This window comes from Pseudomicrostroma glucosiphilum, assembly GCF_003144135.1.
Source record: "Pseudomicrostroma glucosiphilum strain MCA 4718 unplaced genomic scaffold BCV69scaffold_4, whole genome shotgun sequence".
Taxonomy (NCBI): Eukaryota; Fungi; Basidiomycota; class Exobasidiomycetes; order Microstromatales; family Microstromataceae; genus Microstroma; species Microstroma glucosiphilum.
In genome coordinates this window covers 762,336-783,979 of record NW_020289916.1, presented here as the reverse complement: position 1 = coordinate 783,979, position 21,644 = coordinate 762,336, and the positions used below count along the sequence as shown (strand labels likewise).

The window sequence follows — 21,644 nt, the reverse complement described above, 5'->3', positions numbered from 1 at the left end:
TCGCGCAGAGGGGCTCCGCCTCGCGTCTCAGCTTCCTCCTTCCGTCGGTAAGGTGAGGATCAATCAGCACCTTGTCACTTCTTCCTGACGATCCTCATCAGAGCTACTCGTCTCATCACTCACCTTTGCGGCAGATACACTCATGGCGAGCCTCGCCTCTTCCTCGTCGAAGTGGCTGGTATGCGCCCCACCCAAGCTCGTCGCTCCTGTGCACCGGCCTCTCGCTGCTACCGGTCGTGTGCAAGTCAGACTCGCAAGCTCGACACCTGCCAGAACACCACCACCCGCTCGTCCCTCCCCTGTGGCAGGTCCAAAGGGCAATACTCCCCGGCCTGCTCCAGCCACCCCACGCTCCCCTTCCTCCCCCTCTAGTGCTCCACCGCCGCCTAATGGCTCACAGCCGCTGGTATTATACGAAGGCCCACCTCAGCAGCGACCCGCCGTATCCTGGTTCCTCTTCGGCTCCTTCTCCACAATCGGCCTCATCACAGGGTACAACGTCTCCCAGCACCTCGCCTGGCCCCTCTGGTCTCGCACAGAAGCCGAGCTAGTAGAGCCTCGTAAGCGATACGTTGCTGGTCTCCTCGTAGCTAGCATGTCCATTGCTACTGCCTCGCTTTTCAAGTACGTGGCGAGCAAGAGCATCACACGCATTACCCTCTTTGAGCCTCCTGGCCGTGCGCCCATGTTAAAGATCGTTACAGCTACGCGGCCCATCTTCCCTCGTGGCTTCTTTCGCAGAGCTGTTAGACCTTACATCTCCGAAGGGCATAGCCAGAAGGAGTTCACTGCTCCGCTGGAGAATGTCCTCAGGAGGCATGGGAGCGCAGTGGCCCAGGGCTGGGTCAATGAGCGGACCGGTGGAGTGGAAAGGAGATCGATCACCATCGACATTGGAGGGGACGCATATCTTCTTGAAGGGTCTGGAGCAAATCAGCCCGTGAGGGAAGGAATGTCTCGGGTGGGATATGCCATCACGCACTTCACCTGGAGGTTCATCCGAGGCAGCCCTTCTGCTCCTTACTTCTGGTCAAGACAGGCCTTCGATGAACTCATACCTCAGGTTTCGGTCGAGGCTAGGAAGAAGAAAGCAAAGTGACGCAGGAATCGAGGAATATAAGACAGGATAAGCTACGATGATCTGGGATCGGGTATCGGCTTCTTGGCCGCCAGCGCTTTGGCCAGGGTAGCATCGGCTTGCTGAGGGTGGGCGGTAGGTTGGGGAGAAGGGTGCCATCAAGAATGTAACATTAGTCATCGGTATTCAGGAACAACATCAGCAGCTGTTCGGATCTCACCTTAAGCATCTAAGCGGGTAGGTTGGAAAGAAACGTCTCCGATTGTCAGTCGAGGCTCAAAACGGGGAAATACAATACCACTGCTGCTCACTGGGGCATCGATCATCAACGTCTGCTCGCCTACAGTCACTCCAACTGCGCCTCGGTGACCCTTTACCGCTTCTTCATAGGCAGCCTTAATCTTGACGGCTCGCAAGATGGCTTCGTGTAGGGAGAGAGTAGGCTATGTCAGCTGCTGCAAGGCGGCGACGTTCTCAAGCGCATTCGATTGCAGCATACCTTCGTCAGAGGGTGAGAAGACATCGTGAATAGCGGCCAATTGAGCTGGGTGAATCTTCGGGACGCGCGATATTGACATGTTGGGAGTAGCTTCAGCAAGGGCGGGACCGGCTCAGCTGTCCCTGCTGCAGCCCTGTCACTCACTGCTTGCTTTCCATCGTACCCGATCTCATTCCCGTCCCTGCACTCTTCACGAAGGTACTCTTCGTCCTTGTAATCAATGCAAACCATATCGATTGCCCCCAAGCCTCCATAAGCCTTTGCAATCAGGGCCAACTGTTGGCGTGGGAAGAGCAGCTCCCGCCTGCTCCTAGTCCTGGTGATTCCCGCGGTGTGACAAAAGTCTTCCGAGGCGAAGAGCAGCGAGGTGACGCCCGCAGTGGAGACGCCTGCTGTCTTCTTGACAGTGTCCAGTATGGTCGGCATGCGGAAGAGACTTGCCGGGCTCTCCACGGAGAGGATCAGAGAGAGTGGAGGAGCCTCCTTAGGCCGAAGCTGCTGCGCTCGACTGATGACGAAGAGAACGTCCTCCTCGCTCTCGACTTTGGGCAGAAGAATACACTCCAGCTGCTCCAGCGGCAGGAGGAGTTCCAGATCGTCACCGGCTAAGGGACCGCTACCCGACGGCGGGTTGATTCGCACAGCCATCTCCGATCGTCCGCTGGAGTTGCCTTCTACGGGATGGGCCAGAGCGTTGAGCTTGTGGTAGACTGCCTCCCTCGCCCTGCCCTTCTGATGATCGGCGACTGAGTCCTCCAAGTCCAGAACGATTGTGTCTGCCCCTGCGGAGTCTGCTTTCCTCAGCATCTTCTCGCTCGAGCCGGGCACGTAAAGGAGACTTCGACGTGGTTTGGAGAAGGTTGGGGTAGGAGCAGCGGTGGAGCATTTCGACGCCGAGCTGGAGAAGCTGCGCAGCACCTGTGAAGCTGAGGTAGGCTTAGCAAAGCGAGACATGCTCACAGCCGGAGCATGCCTGGCAACGAGTGCCATGGGCGTTGCTGCCGATATCATCGTGATCTTTGGAGGAAGCAGGATGAGGATCGTCTGGGCCGGCAGTGAAGCGGAAAGGCGTCGGCAGTGGAGGTTCGATCGCGTCTGTGCTCAGAGCAACGACCCCCACATTTCGAGTCCCGACCCGACAAGCATGGTCGAACTGGGCGTAGCACAACTGTGATCATCTTGTCGTGCTGCTGCGAATACAGTCTACTTTACAGCTACTCATGGTCGTGGTGTAGCCTGCGTCAGCTCACCAATGCCCCTTCATCGCCAGGAGGAGGCTTCATCTTCCCCCTCCTATCCTTCTCTATCCGACTTACGGCAGCCCACCAGCAATAGGAGGGTGCGGCACCTTGCTTCGCTACATCTTCGTAACTTCCGACCTGGCAGCGTTTCCAGCAGCGATGATGCTCAGGACCTCTTTGACATCTCCCTTGGTATTGATACGGTGGAAGGAAGAATCCCTCAATACCTCACTGAGCCTTCGCAGCCCTGCGTCAATGCCGATTGGAACGTCGATCCGCGTTACTTCGATACCGGTGAATCCTCCTCTTCATCTGGCTGGCCAGAGACATCCTCACTGGGCGTTTTAGGCCGGCAATTCTTCAATATTAGTGCTTGGGCTCGCAACGCCACACAGGCAGAAGACGGGGAAGCTGCCGGATGGTCGTTTTGTTGGCAGAGGGCGATTGATTTGCGTACCTTGGAGAGAATACCTACAGGGGTGAGTACGCCCGGAAAGGCGAGGGCTTCGAGCTTGGGCCAATGACTGACTTTAACACTTCCTACAGCTCTCTTCTCCCGTCATGCGGAGACTTCCTGCCAACTCCCTCATCCTGGGTCTACGGCCCTCGATCTGGGGCTCTGCACGCATTCCTTCCGAGGACAGGACTTTGAAGGCGGTCGCCGGGAATCTGTTGCAGGACAATGCGAGCGGGTCAGGCAGCGGCCCCCTTCCAGGCAAAAGCAACGGAAAGATCACTGGTCGATCAGTGGATCCCGTTGAGCTACATGTCTCCGCACCCGAGCTAGATTCGTTGACATACTATCTCGTACCACAGGCAGTAGTGCGCAAGGCGTCAGGAAAGGCTAGACGAGAGTCACTTACAAGTGGCATCAAGGAGAGAGACGAATCTCACGATGAAGATGAAGGCGGAGGTTCAGACCCAGAAGTAGGCGGGCTCGGCCGACAGTCGCCAGATGAGCTGGACATTGATGGGGGCTATGATTCGGAGACTGCCTTTGAGCTATCCTCCTCCGCCTCTCCCCGCAAGCCAGGACGACCGAGACTTGAGCATCGCACTTCGAGCAGTCGAACCGTCAGAGCCCTGAAGAAAGGGAGGCGGAAAAGGACCTCTTCGATGACTCCTGAAGTACCTGCAATCACGGACAGTCCTGCCGGAAAAGCAGGCACTAGAGGTTCTTCTGAGCTTGAGAGGAAGGGCTCCGTGTCAAGCAAGATATCAGCAGAAGACGAACGGAAGAGGAGGATACAGTCGTGGCAACTGGAGAGGGAGAGGGAGCAAGAAGTTCTAGAACGTAGCAAGAGAGAAACGCGGATGCTCAAGAGCTACAGGCGAGACGACCTTTACAAGTGAGTGAACACGCGCAAGGGGGGAACAGGACAGGAATTGACACTCTTGCCACGCTGTCGAAGGGTTCTGCAATTGCTACTGCAAGATGCCGACGAGAGCTCATCTCTGGCCAGGGAACGGGAGGCGTATGGCCGTCTGCTAACAGCCACGTCTGGGGTGCCTGCTCTCGTAAGTCTATCGATGTTCACTGCAGCCTGTCGCCAGAGCTGAACCTCTCTCTTTCTGCTGTAGACCCGGAGAGCGTTTGCCATTCGCGGCAAACTCTCAGCAATAGAGCATACCCTCAGCACACAGAACGACAGTATCCGACAATTGCGAAGCACTATTGCAGAGAAGAGGGACGCATTCGCGCGTAGACGAGCTCGACTGGACTTTGTCAAGCGGCAGCTGCAGAGTGACACTGCAAAAGTGCAGGCTAGCCAAGAGGAGCCTGATCATCTAAGGTGAGCAAGAGGCGCTGGCGGCAGGACAGACAAGACCTTCATCTCACGTGACTCCGTTCTTCACATGTTCAGACGTAGTATAGCAAGACAAGGTGTCCTGACCCACAACCGCCGCACCCAGCTCCTCGAGACACTTTCGGAGATCTACCCAATCAGGCTCATCTCCCCTTCCGACCTCCTTTTATCGATTTGCGACATACCCCTTCCCAATTCGCCGGCCCTTGCTTTGGTCGAGTCCCGCAGCAGAGTCGATGAAGAAGGCATTGCTGCTGCCCTGGGCTTGACGGCGCAGCTGGTTCTCCTGCTGAGCTCTTACCTCGATACCAGTGTCCATTATGAGATTGCTGCTGCTGGCAGCAGGGCCATGATTCGGGACGGGATCAGCTTGATGAATGGTCCTCGAGGGTGAGTTGGAGGGTATCGAGACGAGTTCGCTGCTGCTCTGAAGTCTCACTAGGATCGTGCCTGCATCTCGTTCTCACAGCTTTCCGCTTTACTCCAAAGGAGCTGAGCCTTACCGCTTCGAGTACGCAGTGTTTCTTCTTAACAAGAACATAGAGCAGGTGAGTCAAGCAGGTATGCGGTGGAGTGAGAAGCCTTGACTGACGGTCTTTGCGCTACTGGCTCCTCTTGACAGCTGATGAATGTGCATAACCTCCCTGTGCTGGACCTGCGACATACTTTGCCCAACCTCAACAACCTGATGCTGACCTTGAGCTCTCCCATCACTCTGGGAGAAACATCAACTAGCGGCCCTGCTGCGCCCACTCATCGTTCCACGTCGACGACAATACCGACGACTGGCGCCAGGATCGTCTCGCAGCCCTTGACGTCGGTGCGGCGTGGCTACCGCACTATGGGCAAAGGGGAAATCGTCTTGCCCACTTTGCCAGCAGCTGTCACAGGGAAGGACAGCGGTCTGAATGGCGTCAGTGGCGGGACGGAGAGCAAAGTCCTCGCCTCTACCAATGGTCATAGTCATGGTCACGATGCAGCCAAAGACACACCAGCAGCCCTACATGCCGGTAGCGGCAGCGAGATGGGCAGGTCGGCAGCGGCTTCCTGGACCGCGTCGTTGCTTGGGTGGAGCGGCGGCAAGGGCGGAAGCGGAGGCGCAGGCGTAGGCGCAGATGGGTACGCACAGAGAGCAGGAGCATCAGCGCAGCATGGCAAGGGGGCGGATGAGACGACGAAGAGGAGAGTCACCAGTGATGGTACAGCTGCGAGCGCGGATGGTTGACGAAGATTGTAATATTGCATGGAGATAGCAGTACCCACGAAGGTGGTTGATGAGGCATATCGAGCAGCAGCGGGCGACTCTGGCTGTGCGTGTCACTTTGGCTGGACTGGCAGAAATGCATGGACCACATCCTTGGAAATGCGTCGCGCCCGGTGTGTGTCCCTTTGTGCTTCTCCTCTCCACCCATCCTTTCCAGTCTCGCCATACCACACTCTGCTTCTTGACTGACGATATAGCTCACACTAGTAGCTCAATCACTGCCACTCAAGAACAAGTTGGTCTGCACCACGCACTGAGTCGCTGCCGCTCGCATCCTCATCGTACCAGCACGCTACCCACAAGTGGCGCATACATATACTCCCATCCCTCATCCGGCACCTCTTCCCTCCCCTCATACCAACCCAACCTCAACTTCTCCACTCTCCTCTCTTCTCTTTCCCTTACCACTTCCCCCCACTCCATCAGCAGCAATGATCCGCCTGGTCCTAATCCAAAATCGTCAAGGCAAATCCCGGCTGAGCAAATTCTACGTACCTTACGATGAGGAGGAGCAGGTGCGCATAAAAGGCGAAGTGCACAGGTTGATTGCTCCGAGAGACCAAAAGTATCAGAGTAATTTTGTAGAGGTGAGTGAAGGGTGGGACAGAGGAAGAAGAGTAGGGAGGGGAGGAAGGTTCAAGGAAGCTTATGCCTCCCCTCGCTTTCCCCCACGATACGCTCCCATGACTCCTCCTCTTCCCCCCTCCTCCAGTACCGCAACTACAAGATCGTCTACCGTCGGTACGCCGGTCTCTTCTTTTGTGTCTGTGTAGACGCAAACGACAACGAGCTAGCCTATCTAGAAGCCATCCACTTCTTTGTAGAAGTTCTAGATTCCTTCTTTGGAAACGTTTGCGAATTGGACCTGGTCTTTAATTTCTACAAGGTATATGCAATCTTGGATGAGATTTTCTTGGCGGGAGAAATTGAAGAGACGTCGAAGAGTGTGGTATTGAAGAGGTTGGAGCAATGTGAGTGTGGACACAAGGGAAGAGGAGAGGGGGTATGATTGTATTCGCGAGTGGGAACATGCCTGACGCTTACACCTCCCTTTGCTCTCACGGCACTGATCTTACTGTTGCAGTGGAAAAGCTCGAATAGCTATAGGAGCGAGCACGACTTAATGTCACCTATACCCCTCCACCATGCTTCGCTGGTTCCTCTTTCAAAACTATCCAATACCATTCCTCTCCTGCGGGTCACCCTCGCATCTGTATTCTAGCCTCCTCTCCTCCTCACGTTCATCAATCGCACTGTCTCACAGACACGGCTTTACTTGCTCGCTTTCTTGCTTGACTTTGAGTGTTCAGCTGCAAGTCTCTTCGTCCTTGCCAGCGCCAGCGCATGACGATTGACAATCGCAGTGTTCTGACAGAGGGAGTCAGAAGTGAAATTGGCACCACAACTCTATATATTTAGTACAACACAGACGAGAGGCATCGAGAGCAATGGTCAACCCCGAAAGCAAGGCCCGCTTGCATAGGTTAGCACGGTCAGTACAGCTATACCGACGGTCTTGTGCTACAGCTCTGCAAAGAAGAAGTCCAGAGACATTGGCAGACCGGGCTGTGGGATGGCAGCTGGGATCTCCACCTGTCGGGCGAGGAAGATAAGACACTCAAGATCAGCGCTCTGCAGTAGCTCAACTTTACCCATCCTCTCTCGCTTTGACTCACCTTTTCACCCGTCAAGTCCAGCAGCTTAATCTTGACCGCAATGTCCGTCAAGGCCTGAATGTACTCTGCCGTCTCTTGGGTATTGACCGCGCTGCCCTCCCCGCGCAACATACTCAGACCGTCGACCCACTCGCTATACTGACTCGCAGACGTAGCCACCAGATCTGCAATCGAGTCGCCTGGGGCGCGCAGGAGACTGAAGGAGTAGTTGCCCGCACTGCTGCTTGACGCGCTGATTGTCGTTGTTGCCCTGTGTTGGTAATTCGTACTGCCATTCGTCGTACTTGCAGCTGACGAAACAGGCAATTCCTCGCCCATCGAGCCCAGAACGGTGATGCATGACTGCAGGGCGAGATCATTGACCTGAGCCAAGTCGATGCGGCGTGGAAGGTCGTCTAGCCCATGTCGCACTGCATGAGGCTCATCCGCTTCGCAAAAGTGCAAGAGACGCTTGTTGGGACTTAGACGGTAGAATCTCCACGGCTTTGGGTACGCCCTGGTTCCATTCGTCGCTCCTGTCTTGCGATTGGGCGTTGCTTGTCCAGGTATTGTAGCATTGGCGCCTGCTGCTCCCGACCCAAAGCGTGTGTTTCCTGCCACACGGAACCAAGCTCCCTCAAGCAGGCACTGAACCCTCTGCTGCCGCATGAACTCCCAATTCTCCCGGTGCAGCTTAGCTTTCAAAGCTTGAACGGAGGAATTGTTCTCAAGGTCGTCTTCGAGCTCCAATTCTCGCATTTGGCGATCCCTGACTGCGCTGTACTCTGATTCCACAAAGCTCTTCTCAATATCCAGCCAGCTCTTGGTGGCCTCGTCGACAAGAGTGACCTTCACTTGACTCTGCACTAGCGCTGACACCCGCTCAAAGTCTACAGTAGCAGCCCCGCTCTCTGCCCATATGCGGAAGAAGAAGCGCAGGACCAGCTGATGAACGCGAGTGAAGGAGAGCAAGAAGGGCGTGAAGTCGGAGCGCGCACTTGACTTGCTTTGTATACCCCAATGCTCGACCAGAATTTGCACTACCTCGATGGCAGCCCGACCCCATGGACATCGCTTGCTTTCAGACCGGTTGATCTGCTCCAATAGTAGGGTGGCAAAGCCTTCAGGGTCCCTTCGAACATAAGCTTCGCAGCACTCGACTCCGAGCCAGCCGGACCTTGCAAAGTCTTTGGCGACGTTCTCGTTTGTAAAGCCAATGCGACGCCATTTGTGCTTGCCGCTTGCCAGAACGGCGCTGCTCCGAGGATCCTGAGATATCTGCGGCCTCACGACACTCTCTTCGTTGATGCATGCTGCCTTCCAGATGTAGGTCAAGGCTGCGGTGTGGCGCTTGTCGCTGAGTGAGACTGACGTCAGCAGACGGTGTTTGTAGATTCTGACAACGTTCGTCTGATACTCGAGGATGGAAGCGGCAAGCTCTGCCCTGCAATTAGTGTCCATAAGACGCTGTTGAGAAAGCAGAGACAAAGGGTGGATCGAATGTCAGAAGCTTCGCTGATATTTTGTGCAATGCCTATCGCCACTCACTGCTACTGCGCTCGAGGTCTTCAGCCTCTCCAGCTCTGTCGCCAGGGAATCCAGGAGACGCTCCGTGGCATGCTCCACAAGGCTGTTTAACAGACTGAGCGAGTTGACGCAGAGGGTCGCATCAGCGCTGCTCAAGCGCTGGACGAGGGTAGGCAAGAAGGAAGGTTCCCTGCAGATTTGCTCGTAGACTGCCTCGAAGCCAAATTTAGAGCTTGGGGCAGAGGTTTTGGCGGCAGTATCTCGGGTGGGAGCCGCTTCGGATACCACCAGCCGCTTAAGGATAGCAGTGGCCGGTCTGCAGACATTGATTCTCTCCTGCGTGACGAGAATCTGGACTACTCGAGCTATGAAAGCACCATCAAGGCCTTCCATTCCCTCGTTGCTGCCCTCCAGAAGATTTTGGCAACTTGTAAGGGCGTATGCTAAGGTATTACCACCACCAAAGGTATGTACGATGAGGAGGAGCTCATTGAGACCTCCTCTCTTGAGGAATTCTGCTGTGAATACAGGTTCGCGAATGAGCTTCTGAAGTGTGTAGGTTGCCATCTTGAGCGCACGGTCTTCTCTTGAGCACAATTTGTCCACCATCTCTGCTGCTTCGATTAAGGGCGATGCGGTGAGCTTGAAATTACGACCGGCTTCGATCTTCCTTGCAAGGTTGCCATCGTCTATAAGCTCGTCGTTTTCGTCGTCCCTGAGCGCAAAGAGGGCCGGTGGCTCCTGTACTCCGAGGTGAGCGTTGGCGCACAGCTGCCGGATGACATCTGCGACTACCATCGTAGTGTCAATCTGAGCCTTGATGGTGGCATTGCGATAGCTAACGGTATTGATGCGCGGAGTGGACGACGCAGAGGGTCGATGCTGATCCGAATCGACCTCTGTTGTGTTGATCGATCGATCAAGGCTGTCAGCTACTGAAAATCTGGTATGAGGCCACTCTGGCTTGCTGTTGGCGCTCACCTTGTTGGGAAAGGCTGTCGTAGCTGCGAGGTAAGACTGCAGGTACGGGCTGGGGGCCAGGCCGATCCTGTTCCTCATACGGCGACATGTCGTCCTCTCAGATGGTAAAGAGGATGGAGGAGAGGAGGAGCTGCTTGTATCATAGGAGTTGTTACCAGGGGACGGACGAACATAGGGATCAGGGATGAATAGCGCTCATTCCAGGCAGCAAAGAGCAACAGGGGCCACAAAGTCGCACCGGAAAGGCGGCGGGAAATCAATTCAGGTCCCACTGCCACGCTCGGGCCCACGCACACACGCACAAGGAGACTTGCGCCCAGAGATTCCAGGCACAGGCTGCAGGGCAACACAGACACACACGCACACGCACGCAACGCATCCTTACTCACCACTCGTCTTCCTTGCTTCCGCGGCATCGCATGGCAGCTCACCAGCTAGACAAAGTCGCACCAGTACGCGTACAGCAGCCAACAATGGCCACCGCATCCTCGTCCTCCGCCAGCATGCAGCAGTTCACCGTCGGCAAGCTCGACGCGGGCATGGCCATCCTCCTCGGCGCCCGCGCATCCCTCATCGAGTTCCCCTCGCTGCTACTCCCACAGGATGTTCAGGCAGGATCAGTAGTGGAGATCAGCGTAAAGAGAAACGTCGACGAGGAGAAGCGCAACAGGAGAGACTTTGACGATCTGCAGCGGGAGATCCTCGACACCTTTGGAACAGTCTCTCCAGTCGCACCTGAGCTCAAGCTGAGAGCCACAACCCAGACCAGCGTCGTACTAGAGTGGTCGCAGCTCACCCTCGCCACGGCTCAACTCATCAGTCTCGACATCTACCGCAACGGCAGCAGGCTGGCGCCAATTCCCAATCCACTCAGCAATACCAGTACAAAGCTGAGTGGACTCGAGGTAGGCGTAGAGTACAATTTCCACCTCGTACTCAAGACGTCTGCGGGTACCCTCACCAGCAACTCCATTCGCACCACAACACACGCCATGACCAACACCAGCGGCATCTCCGTATGCTTTGGCGCAGTCGGAGGTGGGGGTCAAGGTAGCGGAGAGACGCTCGAAAATGGAGAGGAGATCTCTGCCCTCGAGAGCTTGACGAGGCAGCTCCTGGAGAAGATGGGAGCCAAATGCTCTACGCGCTTGCAGATCGACACGACGCATTATGTCTGCACCTCACCTCGCGCCAGAGCCGGACCACAAGGTCCGAATGGCGCAGTAAATGCTGGAGGAGAAGGACCAGTGTACAGGAAGGCGCTGGCGCTGAACATCCCCATTGTGCGGCCAGAGTGGATCGTGGCATGTTACGAGAGCAAAAAGTGAGTTTGCGATGCGCCTTTGTGTCTGCAGAAGTGCCCCGCTGATTACCTTGCCTCTTCCTCGATTCCAGGATGATGCCCATTTCTGCCTTCTACCTTGACAAGGAGCCGCCTAATGTCGCCTCCGTCAGCAGCCTCCTCCAAGCCCGCAAACAAGAGACAGCAGCCAGCTCCGCTCCCCCTCCACCACCCGCACCAAAAGATGAAGCTTCAGCAGCGCCCGGCCCTGCTTCTGCTTCTACCACTTCCGCCACCCCGGCCACAGAATCTACTGCCGCCAGTGTACCTCCTCTGCAGGACGCAACCATCTCACCTGGAGAGGAACCGGGGAGCGCGGCAGTGACCTTTGGAGAAGTCGAGGATCAGACGACTGGACCTGATGGGGAGCCGATCAAGATGGAGGATGCCGAGTCCGATGGGACTACTGGCGAGGTGAAAGGGAGTGATCAGCAGAAGGAAGCGGAGGAGAAGGAAGGCCAGCAGGCGACGGGTGGGGCAAGCGCCGCTGCTGCTCCTGAGACAGAAGGCGTGAGGAGCGCCACGACGGCTCCTTCTACTGGTAGTGAGAGTATGGAAGACGTCAGTCTGAACTCGTTTGGTGGGGATCAGTCTCCGGCGAGACGGACAGGAGCAGATGACGATGATGAAGCGGGCGAAGAGGTAGACCTCTCGTGAGGAGTCCGGAGGGCAGGCGGCAGAGAAAGTCTGTAGATGCAGGTGGAGATGCAATGAAAGAGCATTGGTATACGCTAACTTGCGAGATTCAGCATGGTCATACAGTCGCCTTGTCTGTAGGGACCCTTCCGTCTCCTCTGAGGCTCCCTCACAGCCTCATCACCTTTGCCGGCCCTACCCTCATCGGCGGCGGTCGTCCCCTCTTACTACCCCCGCTATATCCCTGCGAAGCGTCCTGCCCCGCCGGACCTCCCACCACCCTCCCTTCTGCAGTAACAATTCCCGCTCCACCTTGCTCAATCGCTCGTCTCAACTTCTCCCTCTCCTGCGATTTCCACTGAGAGCGAATTTGCGCAGCAGCAGCAATCACCTCGTCCTCCTCGACGCCATCCTCGATACTGCCAATGATCTTGCGGATGATGCTGTAGTGGTTGCCGTCCTGCTTGTCGTCGCGGATGCGGTGGATACGCCAGCCGGGAGGTCGTGGAGCGGAGGGATCTGAGGGGTTTGGAGGACCGCGGCCGGCTTGCCAGACACATTCGACGATGCGGTCGTCGAATTGGAGACCGGAGCGCTTCATGCTGGTAAGAAGAGAGGGCAAGGAAGAGGAAGAACAGGAGCCGTCAGCAGAGTGGCCTATGCGTCTGCAGCTCGTCAAACTCGACCTACTCACTCTTCCCATTCCTCGTCGTCAAGATATAGCCAGTCGAAGGGCTCATAATTTGCCTCGCGCATTTTTCCAGATCCTTGATCGCCCATGTACTCTTCCAGTACAAAGAATGGCTTCGCTCTGAGATCCGGAACGGTGCCGCCTGGGACTCTCGGGTCTGGCGGGAACCTCAAGCGCAAGACAAAGTCGATGGAGTTCTCCGACGGCGGCTTCCATTTGATGATCTTGCTGTCGGTACCAAAGGTGTAGCCTGAATGCATTCCGGTGAAGATAAGACCATCGTTGCCGTGCTCCAGGAGGGGCATCCGCTGGATGACGGCATCGATACCGTAGGCTAGATCCATGTGCTTGATCTTGACCTCAAAAGGGGCCTCAGCGACTGCCATGGGATTTTTGCTCATGTAGTCGGCAAAGGGTTTGTAGATGGTGTTGTGTAGGCGGCCGTACCTCTTCGTCAGCGGTCTCATGCTCATGTTGACGCCATCCACCACTAGTGCATCAAATAGTAGCAACCTCAGTCTTCTCCTCCCCGTCTTCTTCTCTACATCCCACACCAATTCTCCATCAAGTAGCGTATCCTTGCAACCTGGCCAACCATTGTACAGAGGTAGGCCGTCCTTCATCTGCCTCATGAACGTCGCCCGCTTCTGCTCTTCCGGAGCCGAATCCTTGACATAGTATTGAGGGTCCGAGTGAGGGAAAAAGAGGTTGCGCTGCAGCTTGTATGTGTTTTTCCGATCGATCAGGTACACTTCCTGGTGTCCGGTAGCCCCATTTGCAACGACGAATACCAGCACTCTTTGGCCGTCAGACTTCTCACACACCCAAAAGTCCTGGTGAAGGAGCATGTCCAAGCTCCTCTTGGTGAATGAGACAGGCTGAGCTCCCGGAAAGCGGCTGCCAAAGGTTCCGGTCAGGTTCGAGACGTGTCGTCTGAGGAACGTCTCCGCCTCGGGATCGGCACGTATGCCGGGAATGTCAGGGACCGAGGAAGGAGGACCTTGTTGTTGTGGCTGGGGCGCATGGCCATAGGGATTGCTCGATGGACCGGCATCGTTGCTGCCCCCATACGAAGACACGTAGCCTCCGTAGGCCATGACACGAGAGAAAGAGCCGTCTATGACAGGAGACACGGACGACTGGATGGTATGAACGGAAGTGGTGACGAAGGCGCAAGACTTGGGCCTCGCTTCGGGAATTTGCACGTGGCTCCTTCCGTTCGGACGGAAGTCCGAATCGTGCGAGCCGAGTCACACATGTTCTTGACACAATCCCTGCGTGACTCCTAGCTACGACTCACATACCATTTGAAACAATCTACCTCTCAGCTAGACATGACTGCAGGAGCTGCTGCGACTGCGCCTCCTCAGTCTGACTATCATAGATCAGAGGACGCTACAGCCTACCGCACAAATGCCAGCTTCGTATTCAGCAACAAGTACACGGCCGCCGTACTCGGCCTCCTCGACGCCCAGCCCGGCGAACACATCTTAGATCTTGGCTGCGGGTCTGGTGAGCTCACCAAGGGAATTGGGTCCATAGTCGGGGCGAAAGGCTCTGTCTTTGGTGTTGACGCATCGGCTGATATGATCCAAGCTGCGCGCAAGGAGAACAGCAGTGATGATATTGGGGGATCAGCACGGATTCAATACGACCAAGCAGATGGCTGTGCACTGTCCACGTACATTACGGAGCACGGTCTCGAGGGGCGGTTCGATAGAGTTTTCAGCAATGCTGCCATCCATTGGATGAAAGCGTCGCCGATGGGTGTGATAGAGGGGGTGCACAAGGCACTAAAGCCGGGAGGTGTACTCGCAGCAGAGTTTGGAGGCTTCACCAACGTCGTTGGCGTTCGTGGCGGCCTGCATCAGGTACTCAGGAAGAGAGGACTTGACCCAGACGAGTTTGATCCTTGGTGAGTCAACTGTACGACTTACGTTGGGGTAGATCCTTCGACTCAAGCCTAGTCTCCCTCTCATATCCCGCAGGTACTTTCCCACAGACGAAGGCTATGCTGCACTGCTGACCTCGTCGAATCTGGACCCGCCATTCCAGATTCTCTCTGTAGAGCTAGTGCCGCGCCTGACTCCGCTCACAACAGGTCTACGGGGCTGGCTGACCGCCTTCGGAGGACCTCTCCTGAATGCACTACCGTCTGAAGAGCGCGAGGAGGCTGTACAAGAGCTAGAGGATCTCTTGAGGCCGGACATGTACGACCCTATCAAGAAACAGTGGAGCGTCATGTACGTCCGATTGAGAGTCAAAGCCATCAAGCCTCCTGCGAAGGGACTTTCGCCGGTGACATCGCTTGCATCAGTGCCCACTACCCCTGGTCCCATCGCGATTGATCCAGCCCTTGTGGAGAAATTCGCTACCGTCTCCTCCGATTCACCTCGAGCCAAAGAAGCCGCCGATCGGATACAATCAGACTTTATCAATCAGACCGTCCGCGTTACCATTCCGGACGGGAGGATCTTTGAGGGGACCTTTCTGTGCGTCGACGACGGGATGAACATCATCCTCTCGCAGACGAATGAGTTGAGGGTGGAGGACGGAGGGTCGGAGAGCTCGAGGTTTGTGGGCATGGTCATGATCAAGGGAGATGATGTGGTTAAGGTGGCGGTCAAAGTAGGCAACTCACAGGCGGCGGAAAGGGAAGAAAGAGGTGGCAATCGTCCCCAGCGGGGGTATGTTGCGGGCTGGCCTACCGATCCAGCGGCATATGCGTAGACCCGTCGAAGTACACGAACAGCGCACACGGACCTGCTACCATCAATCACCCACGATACTCTGCCTACGTCTTTGGTTATTTCGAAGAGCGATAAGCGTGTTTGAGAGTCTCTATCTGAGGAGGCCTTTGAATTACGATACTATACAGTGGCCACACTTGGCCCCCTTACCCTCCAGAATGACCCATTCTTTTCTCCATTGCTTCCATTACCTCACAAGGAGGTAGACGTTGCTTCCCACGGTGACGTTGCTGAAATGCCTGTAGCTGCCAGTGAGAGCCATGAGAAGTCCGCCAAACGAGCCGTACACTGTCACGGAGTCTGACGAGGCGCCCTCATCGTACTTGTAGATCTGCCAACGGCGAGGGGAGGTCGATTACTGTGTCAGACTCACGAACAGCTACAGAGGACTCAGAGGGCTAGACACAGCAGGGCATCCTGATACGCTCCGTCGTCGTGGGTACTCAGAAGTTCCCCTTTCTGAGCATTCGTGACTCACCTTTCCGTACATAACATAGTCCCAATCTTCTGCAATACCTCCAGCCCCTTGCCGCCAGACCTCTTTGCTAGCTGCACCGGCTCCATCTGTACCATTCGCATTGCCCGACCCAGCGGGGTGGAGTGTAGATACGAGCTGGAAGGAAAAGGATTGCGAGGGGGAGATGGGATAGATGTCCGTTGCTACGTCCAACGAGAGGTCCATCTCCAGCGTTGTGGAGGAGGCTACAATTCGTGAGACTTGAGATTTTCAGGCGAGCGTTGGGAAGCGTGGTAGTATTGAAGAGTCAGCAGACTTAGCTTGAAACGACAGCAACTGCTGCAGTCGATCAACTCCTTGTATGTCTTCTTCCTTGGCTACTCTACTCACCTCGGTCGAACTTCTTTCCATCAGGGTCAATCGCCTTGACCTGGAACTGAGCATCGAAGAGGACAGTCTCCGACATGACTGCAACTAGAGAAGTACAGTGAACGGGGAAAGAGGGTACGAGGGAAGTATGGCAGAATGCAGACCACAGAGGCAGAACGAAAGGGTGAGTAGAAGGAACGCGGAAGGAAGCAGTGGATTTTTGGCCCGAATGGAGCAGTGCTTTCTTCCGTTCCGAGAAGGGCGAGGGCGGAAAGGGAGCAAGCCGGATCAAGGGTCCGTCCGCATTGCTCACTCGCTCGGGCATTTGACATCCTCCACGTCCTCTACCGCGTACCAGCATTCCCCACAAGCCTGATAGTCTTGGGAAGTTCGAAGTCAGTGCAGACAATGATGGCATCTCAGCAGGATGCCTCGCCGGTAGCGTCATCTTCGAAGGGTCTGGATGATACCTCCTCCTCCTCATCAGCGCCATGGTACAGGACAATCCGGACGCACCTCTCCTCCCACCCTCCCGGATCAATGTGGTCCACCTCGAGTGAGCGCTCCCTTCTTGAGCCCTACGCCTATCTTGCTTCCCGCCCTGGAAAAGAGATTCGCTCAAAACTCATCGACGCCTTCAACTTCTGGTTGCAGGTCCCCGAGCGCCGGCTGAGGCGCGTGCGCAAGGTGGTGGATATGCTGCACACTGCGAGCTTGCTGATGGATGATGTCGAGGACAATTCAGATCTACGGAGAGGATTGCCCGTAGCCCACAAGGTGTATGGTACGCCTCAAGTGCTGAATACGGCCAATTACGTATACTTCCTTGTGTTCAAGGAGGTAGAGGCCATGGGCAGCGAGCCCGGAAGCGGTAGCAGCACGCCTGCGGAAAGCTCACTCGGAGCGGCATCTTCATCCTCATCGTCCACGAGCAAGGCGACTCAATCCGAGCGGCTCCTCGTCGAAGAGATGATCAATCTGCACCGCGGGCAAGGCTTGGATTTACTATGGCGGGACACCCTCACATGTCCTACCGAAGAGGAGTACGTGGAGATGGTGCGCAACAAGACGGGCGGACTACTGCGCATCGCCGGAGGCCTGATGATGATCTGGTCTCCGCTGTATCCAGACGCTGCTCCGTCCCCCATGTCCCTCTCGGCCAACGAGGGAAAGACCGACGAAGAAGGCCGGGCTGGATCTCCAGACCTGCTTCCTCTCCTGGACCTCATCGGCCTACTCTTCCAGATCCGTGATGACTATATGAACCTCTCGGCGGAGAGCTATGCGCAGAACAAGGGGTTTGCAGAAGACCTGACAGAAGGAAAATTCAGCTTTCCCATGATCCACGGGATCCGCTGGAGTGGTGGTGGCAGTGGCGGCGGCAGCGGGGCGGCCGGCAGTGGAGAGACTGGGCCTGCGAGGACACACGAACGATCTTCGAGGCAAACGTCGAGGCAGACACAGACAGGTGGGGCAGCACCTCGTACAGCCCTCGACTCTCCCCATCTTTTTAACGTCTCTCTCCCACCTCCACCCCTCTTACCTCAAGCAACCTTCAACACCTCCAACACACCCTCTAGGCCGCACTCCAGGAGCTCCCGCCCCGCCCCTACTCCCGCCCCCGCCTCTGCCTCTTTCTCCGCCTCCCTCTCCGGTGGAGTCGGTCCCGGCCCTGCTCCCAATCGTCAACTCCTCTCGATCCTCTCCTCCCGCCCAACAGACGAGCACCTAAAGCGATACGCCGTCTCCTACCTGCGACACGTGACGGGGTCCTTTGCCTACTGCAGAGAGGTGATGCGCGAATTGTACAGGGTGATTGAAATCGAGGTGGATCGGGTGGAGATGCTGTTCGCGGTTGCGAGTCGGCAAGGTGGGGAGAGTGGGAGGAGCAGAGGAGGGCCTGATGTTGAAGGGGTGGGGGAGGAGATGGGAGGGGCGGGAGTTGGAAGGAATGAGCAGCTCAGGAGGATACTGGAGGCGTTGAAGGCTGGATGGTGGGAAGACGAGGATGGGGAGGAGCAAGAGGGGAATAGAGCCTATGACGGTAGCGGACAGCTGTAGACAAGTGTAGTGCAATATACTGCCTATCCCTAGCCAATGTCTGGCGACTGTGAAGCTGGTGTTGAGCATAGAGAGTCTTCGATTGAAGTCTAGCTAAAATGAAGTCTACAGCGCAACGCGAATACAGCCTCCACCTCCCCTCCTCCTCTTCTTGTGGTATACTTCATCCATCTCCTCTCCCACTACCTATCCCGATCTCACTTTGCAAGCAGTACTCCCTCCTCAAAGAGCACCTTGAACAAATCACCATTCCTTAGACTCTCAAGAATCACACTCACGCCCTCTCCAATGGTAGGTCGCTTCCCAAAAGCCTCTACATCTGCAAATTCATGGTAGTTGTCAATGCCGTGCATGCCCACTCCGAGGGTACGACGGATAAACTCGTACACAGGACGTGTCGAGCCAAGCAAAGAGGAGGCGTGGCAGGCTTGAGGAGACTCGAGGAACTGAGAAAGGCGCAGAAGCGATGGAAGCAAAAAGTCAGTGTATGTTGCGCCAGCGCCAACATGTGTAACAGGCGAGCTCAGCTCAACCTCACCTCCAGGGTAGTCTTCCTGTAGAGTTCCTTGGTCTCCTGCACACTCTCATCCCTCCACGACAGGATGTTTCGCAGCGGGTCTGATCCACCTCCCGAGGGTAGGCCAGCAAAGAACTTGTGGATCTCAAAGCCGGCCATCTGATAGCTCTCCAGGAGACGAGCTTCCAAGTCTCTAGCGCTCGTCTCGTCCATCCTCTTCTGCAGTCTCGAAAAGACCTTTGCAGAAAGATCGGTCTGGTCGGGCTGTTCAATCCAGGTGGAAAAATGCTTCGAGATGGAATTGGAAATCTGTGTCGATAGTTGAGAGGCGAGAGTGCGCTGCAGAGCTCGGAGATCGAGGGCCTGGCAGAGGAGATAGAGTGTCCAGGCGAGAAGCTGCTGGAGCGCATTGATGGAGTGGACCGTGTAACGTGCAGAGATCAAGGCAAGTGAGTTGACGGCCTGATTGGACATTTCGGCTGGCTGGATGTACGTCGATACGGGGCTACCAAGGAATTGCAGCTCCGAAGTGACAGCTGCAAGCGCGATATCGACACCTGTGATTGCGACCGAAACTCAAGTGTCAGAATCAACTCCTTCCATTGAAGTCTGCGCCACTGCCGTACGTGCAACAATGACTCACCTTTGCAGTGGAAGTTCAGAGAGGGGTCAGTAGCGCTCAAGTTGGCGTTCAGACCTCTATTCATAGCGGGATTGATCAGCTCCGTAGCCTGCGCAAAGGTGAGCTTTCCAAAGAGAGCCAGGGCAAGCCTAGTCTTCTCGACGGCAGTAGTGACTGAGCTCGCCTGGAAGTTACCGCCGTGGTGGATGGTGTTCTCCCGGACGGAGATGAGGGGATTATCAGTTGTCGAATTGAGCTCGATGTTGAGCGACTTCCAAGAGGCAAGAATGTCTTCGAGGAGAGGGCCCATGAATTGAGAAGCAGTGCGCAGGGGGTATCGATCCTGGCGGAGTGATCCTTCGTCTTCGTCCCTGAGCAAGTGAATGCCTTCGTCGGTCAAATGGGTTGCGAGCTTACTACCCTTGAGCAGACCGAAGATGGTAGATGCCGATTCGATCTGACCGGGGTGAGGGCGGCACTCCTCACCAATAAAGGCAGCAAAGGAAGCATCGGTGGCAGTGCTTGCTTCAACAGCCATGGCGGTAGTGATGTGCGTGAGCATCGCCAAATTGGCGGCGTCATGAAGTACAAGTGCTCCTACACCGGCAGAGACAGCAGTACCGTTGAGGATGCCAAGAGCCTCCTTGGGATGGAAGCGCACGGGCTCAAGCTTGTACTGGGCCAGACCCTTGGAGCTGGGTACTTTGATTCTCGCGCCGTCAGGTCCATCGATCCAAACCTGGATCCCGTCCTCGCCTGCAAGACAGCCAGCGATGTAGCTCAATGGCGACAGGTCCCCACTGGCGGAGATGGAGCCTCGCAGTGGAACGACGGGGGTGATATTATGCTCCAGCAACGCGGCCATGGTTCGCAGTACCTCTACGCGCACGCCCGAGTGACCTCGGACAAGGGAGTTGAGGCGTACGGCAATGGCAGCGCGGACCCAGGCCTCAGGCATGGAGAGTTTCTCCTCTGACAGACTGAGAGACGCAGCGGCTCCGGACGGGGTAGAGTAAGAAGAGGTCTGGGGCAGCTCAAGCAGACCACATTGCTGATGCTGAAGCAGTGCGAGCTGCAAGGCCTTGGGATTGTTCGTGCGAGAATCTGGAGAAGGAACAGTCGTCAGCAGACAGCCCCGAAAAGTGCTTTTCTATTTGCTCTCGCTCACCTGCACTACCTCCGAATCCGGTATTGATGCCGTACAAGGATTCTCCCGCGTCGAGCTTGTCGTTGAGACACTTGACTGCGGCGTCGATTTTGGCTCGTGCCTCGGCGTTGGTCTCGAATCCCAAAGAGACCTTGGCCCCGTATCTATAGCAGGGAGAGGAATCTATCAGCATAGATGCGCATGCAGTGCAAGTAGTCTGCATCATCGGAAACATGTGCAGCTAGACAGCTTACCTTGCGGCGGCCACAATCTGCGAGATGGTGAGACCCTGTCCGTCAAGATTGACCGAGGCGGCGGTGGTCTGGGTGGTGAGGAGTCTGAGCTCCGACCACCCCTGAGAGGTGGTGTTGAGAAAGCCGAGCTGAGGTGCGGAGGGCATGGTGGGCGGGCAGGTGGTGATGGTGAGAGCAGGGGCGTAGGAGAGAGTGAAGGACGTGGATAGGAGGGGCTAGTCAGCAGGAGCGAGGTTGAGGAGTGAATGATGGCTAGTGAGGCAAGCAATCGAGGGGAGCTGAAGTGTACGTCTAATAAGCTGTGCAGCCAGAGGGGCTTGACCTCACACACAGACCACCCTTATATATCCAAGTTGCCCCACTTTGCTCCCTCGCCTCGGCAAGTGAGCGTATCGCGCTATGATAGTGAGACATCAGGCACGATAGGAGCAAGGAGGAGATGGAAGCTTTCAAGAATACTTCACGGTACACCGTGACACGGAGTATGGTGAGTTTAGTCATTCACCATGACCTTGATGGATGGAGGGGAGGAGCGCGTGCGAGTCAACCTTTGTGACTAAAGGCAGTGAGTGGTGCATGGATCAGCTGACCCCCCCTGGCGCTCCCCTCGGCCGAGTGCGGGGCCGAGGAATCCGAGGCGGGGGTGGCTTGGCTCGGAGTCGGGTGCAGTGGCAGCTCCAGATGCAGGCACCCGGCAGGCAGGCCTAGGCTGGTCCGTGTGCCGTCTGAGCCCCATTTAGATCCG

At 56.1% G+C, this 21,644-nt stretch overlaps 12 protein-coding genes across 12 annotated transcripts; 7 read left to right on the top strand and 5 right to left on the bottom strand.

Annotated features, from left to right (window-relative positions):
• Window positions 1-57: 57 nt before the first annotated feature.
• On the top strand, window positions 58-1,310 carry BCV69DRAFT_161565 (hypothetical protein). The gene has a single exon (XM_025489424.1). It carries the CDS (start codon window positions 143-145, stop codon window positions 1,097-1,099), a length of 957 nt encoding a protein of 318 aa, XP_025349139.1. The 5' UTR covers window positions 58-142; the 3' UTR covers window positions 1,100-1,310.
• Window positions 1,063-2,626, bottom strand: BCV69DRAFT_281886 (Phosphoenolpyruvate/pyruvate domain-containing protein). The gene is made up of 3 exons (XM_025492151.1): window positions 1,686-2,626; window positions 1,390-1,521; window positions 1,063-1,200 (listed from the first exon to the last, which is right to left on the bottom strand). Exons 1-3 carry the CDS (start codon window positions 2,565-2,567, stop codon window positions 1,132-1,134), a joined length of 1,083 nt encoding a protein of 360 aa, XP_025349138.1. The 5' UTR covers window positions 2,568-2,626; the 3' UTR covers window positions 1,063-1,131.
• A 146-nt stretch (window positions 2,627-2,772) lies between these two features.
• BCV69DRAFT_281884 (hypothetical protein) lies at window positions 2,773-5,988 on the top strand. Its single transcript, XM_025492150.1, has 7 exons — window positions 2,773-3,297; window positions 3,365-4,167; window positions 4,231-4,336; window positions 4,400-4,611; window positions 4,684-5,016; window positions 5,096-5,174; window positions 5,249-5,988. Exons 1-7 carry the CDS (start codon window positions 2,830-2,832, stop codon window positions 5,849-5,851), a joined length of 2,604 nt encoding a protein of 867 aa, XP_025349137.1. The 5' UTR covers window positions 2,773-2,829; the 3' UTR covers window positions 5,852-5,988.
• A 35-nt stretch (window positions 5,989-6,023) lies between these two features.
• BCV69DRAFT_268609 (putative clathrin coat assembly protein ap17) lies at window positions 6,024-7,172 on the top strand. Its single transcript, XM_025490870.1, has 3 exons — window positions 6,024-6,477; window positions 6,603-6,861; window positions 6,975-7,172. Exons 1-3 carry the CDS (start codon window positions 6,322-6,324, stop codon window positions 6,989-6,991), a joined length of 432 nt encoding a protein of 143 aa, XP_025349136.1. The 5' UTR covers window positions 6,024-6,321; the 3' UTR covers window positions 6,992-7,172.
• Window positions 7,173-7,411: 239 nt separating this feature from the next.
• On the bottom strand, window positions 7,412-10,141 carry BCV69DRAFT_298172 (hypothetical protein; the record flags this gene model as incomplete). Its single annotated transcript, XM_025494189.1, has 4 exons — window positions 7,412-7,483; window positions 7,567-9,012; window positions 9,094-9,971; window positions 10,054-10,141. The coding sequence occupies 4 exons, from the start codon at window positions 10,139-10,141 to the stop codon at window positions 7,412-7,414; spliced, it is 2,484 nt and encodes an 827-aa protein (XP_025349135.1).
• Window positions 10,142-10,430: 289 nt separating this feature from the next.
• On the top strand, window positions 10,431-12,189 carry BCV69DRAFT_281881 (hypothetical protein). The gene is made up of 2 exons (XM_025492149.1): window positions 10,431-11,377; window positions 11,449-12,189. The coding sequence occupies exons 1-2, from the start codon at window positions 10,527-10,529 to the stop codon at window positions 12,050-12,052; spliced, it is 1,455 nt and encodes a 484-aa protein (XP_025349134.1). The 5' UTR covers window positions 10,431-10,526; the 3' UTR covers window positions 12,053-12,189.
• On the bottom strand, window positions 12,091-13,871 carry BCV69DRAFT_311669 (DNA ligase/mRNA capping enzyme). Its single transcript, XM_025494876.1, has 2 exons — window positions 12,726-13,871; window positions 12,091-12,633 (listed from the first exon to the last, which is right to left on the bottom strand). Exons 1-2 carry the CDS (start codon window positions 13,817-13,819, stop codon window positions 12,201-12,203), a joined length of 1,527 nt encoding a protein of 508 aa, XP_025349133.1. The 5' UTR covers window positions 13,820-13,871; the 3' UTR covers window positions 12,091-12,200.
• A 227-nt stretch (window positions 13,872-14,098) lies between these two features.
• On the top strand, window positions 14,099-15,014 carry BCV69DRAFT_240706 (S-adenosyl-L-methionine-dependent methyltransferase; the record flags this gene model as incomplete). Its single annotated transcript, XM_025490001.1, has 2 exons — window positions 14,099-14,637; window positions 14,711-15,014. Coding segments are annotated over 2 exons (843 nt in total), but the record flags the coding sequence as incomplete, so codon positions are not given.
• A 114-nt stretch (window positions 15,015-15,128) lies between these two features.
• BCV69DRAFT_238995 (hypothetical protein) lies at window positions 15,129-15,452 on the top strand (the record flags this gene model as incomplete). The annotated part of the gene is made up of 1 exon (XM_025489970.1): window positions 15,129-15,452. A coding segment is annotated over one exon (324 nt), but the record flags the coding sequence as incomplete, so codon positions are not given.
• Window positions 15,270-16,486, bottom strand: BCV69DRAFT_281877 (RNA polymerase). Its single transcript, XM_025492148.1, has 3 exons — window positions 16,320-16,486; window positions 15,951-16,189; window positions 15,270-15,803 (listed from the first exon to the last, which is right to left on the bottom strand). Exons 1-3 carry the CDS (start codon window positions 16,393-16,395, stop codon window positions 15,660-15,662), a joined length of 459 nt encoding a protein of 152 aa, XP_025349130.1. The 5' UTR covers window positions 16,396-16,486; the 3' UTR covers window positions 15,270-15,659.
• Window positions 16,487-16,616: 130 nt separating this feature from the next.
• Window positions 16,617-18,452, top strand: BCV69DRAFT_289874 (terpenoid synthase; the record flags this gene model as incomplete). Its single annotated transcript, XM_025493683.1, has 3 exons — window positions 16,617-17,661; window positions 17,959-18,134; window positions 18,393-18,452. Exons 1-3 carry the CDS (start codon window positions 16,707-16,709, stop codon window positions 18,450-18,452), a joined length of 1,191 nt encoding a protein of 396 aa, XP_025349129.1. The 5' UTR covers window positions 16,617-16,706.
• Window positions 18,453-18,469: 17 nt separating this feature from the next.
• Window positions 18,470-21,430, bottom strand: BCV69DRAFT_281876 (phenylalanine ammonia-lyase). The gene is made up of 5 exons (XM_025492147.1): window positions 20,900-21,430; window positions 20,667-20,809; window positions 19,520-20,602; window positions 18,898-19,433; window positions 18,470-18,805 (listed from the first exon to the last, which is right to left on the bottom strand). The coding sequence occupies exons 1-5, from the start codon at window positions 21,043-21,045 to the stop codon at window positions 18,557-18,559; spliced, it is 2,157 nt and encodes a 718-aa protein (XP_025349128.1). The 5' UTR covers window positions 21,046-21,430; the 3' UTR covers window positions 18,470-18,556.
• Window positions 21,431-21,644: the final 214 nt, after the last annotated feature.

Coding starts and splice junctions, on each gene's coding strand:
- BCV69DRAFT_311669 (XM_025494876.1), bottom strand. CDS start 13,819: ATGGCCTACGGAGGCTACGTGTCTTCGTATGGGGGCAGCAACGATGCC. Junction 12,634..12,725: donor GACGACGAGGAATGGGAAGA/GTGAGTAGGTCG, acceptor TCTTCTTACCAG/CATGAAGCGCTCCGGTCTCC.
- BCV69DRAFT_281877 (XM_025492148.1), bottom strand. CDS start 16,395: ATGTCGGAGACTGTCCTCTTCGATGCTCAGTTCCAGGTCAAGGCGATT. Junction 16,190..16,319: donor TGGAAAGAAGTTCGACCGAG/GTGAGTAGAGTA, acceptor GAAAATCTCAAG/TCTCACGAATTGTAGCCTCC. Junction 15,804..15,950: donor ACTATGTTATGTACGGAAAG/GTGAGTCACGAA, acceptor CGCCGTTGGCAG/ATCTACAAGTACGATGAGGG.
- BCV69DRAFT_281886 (XM_025492151.1), bottom strand. CDS start 2,567: ATGGCACTCGTTGCCAGGCATGCTCCGGCTGTGAGCATGTCTCGCTTT. Junction 1,522..1,685: donor CAGCAGGGACAGCTGAGCCG/GTCCCGCCCTTG, acceptor CAGCTGACATAG/CCTACTCTCTCCCTACACGA. Junction 1,201..1,389: donor CGTTGATGATCGATGCCCCA/GTGAGCAGCAGT, acceptor GCCCACCCTCAG/CAAGCCGATGCTACCCTGGC.
- BCV69DRAFT_281876 (XM_025492147.1), bottom strand. CDS start 21,045: ATGCCCTCCGCACCTCAGCTCGGCTTTCTCAACACCACCTCTCAGGGG. Junction 20,810..20,899: donor CAGATTGTGGCCGCCGCAAG/GTAAGCTGTCTA, acceptor TCCCTGCTATAG/ATACGGGGCCAAGGTCTCTT. Junction 19,434..19,519: donor TCTGAACTTCCACTGCAAAG/GTGAGTCATTGT, acceptor TCGCAATCACAG/GTGTCGATATCGCGCTTGCA.
- BCV69DRAFT_268609 (XM_025490870.1), top strand. CDS start 6,322: ATGATCCGCCTGGTCCTAATCCAAAATCGTCAAGGCAAATCCCGGCTG. Junction 6,478..6,602: donor ATCAGAGTAATTTTGTAGAG/GTGAGTGAAGGG, acceptor CCCCTCCTCCAG/TACCGCAACTACAAGATCGT.
- BCV69DRAFT_281884 (XM_025492150.1), top strand. CDS start 2,830: ATGCCCCTTCATCGCCAGGAGGAGGCTTCATCTTCCCCCTCCTATCCT. Junction 3,298..3,364: donor TGGAGAGAATACCTACAGGG/GTGAGTACGCCC, acceptor CACTTCCTACAG/CTCTCTTCTCCCGTCATGCG. Junction 5,017..5,095: donor TTGATGAATGGTCCTCGAGG/GTGAGTTGGAGG, acceptor TCGTTCTCACAG/CTTTCCGCTTTACTCCAAAG.
- BCV69DRAFT_281881 (XM_025492149.1), top strand. CDS start 10,527: ATGGCCACCGCATCCTCGTCCTCCGCCAGCATGCAGCAGTTCACCGTC. Junction 11,378..11,448: donor GCATGTTACGAGAGCAAAAA/GTGAGTTTGCGA, acceptor CCTCGATTCCAG/GATGATGCCCATTTCTGCCT.
- BCV69DRAFT_161565 (XM_025489424.1), top strand. CDS start 143: ATGGCGAGCCTCGCCTCTTCCTCGTCGAAGTGGCTGGTATGCGCCCCA.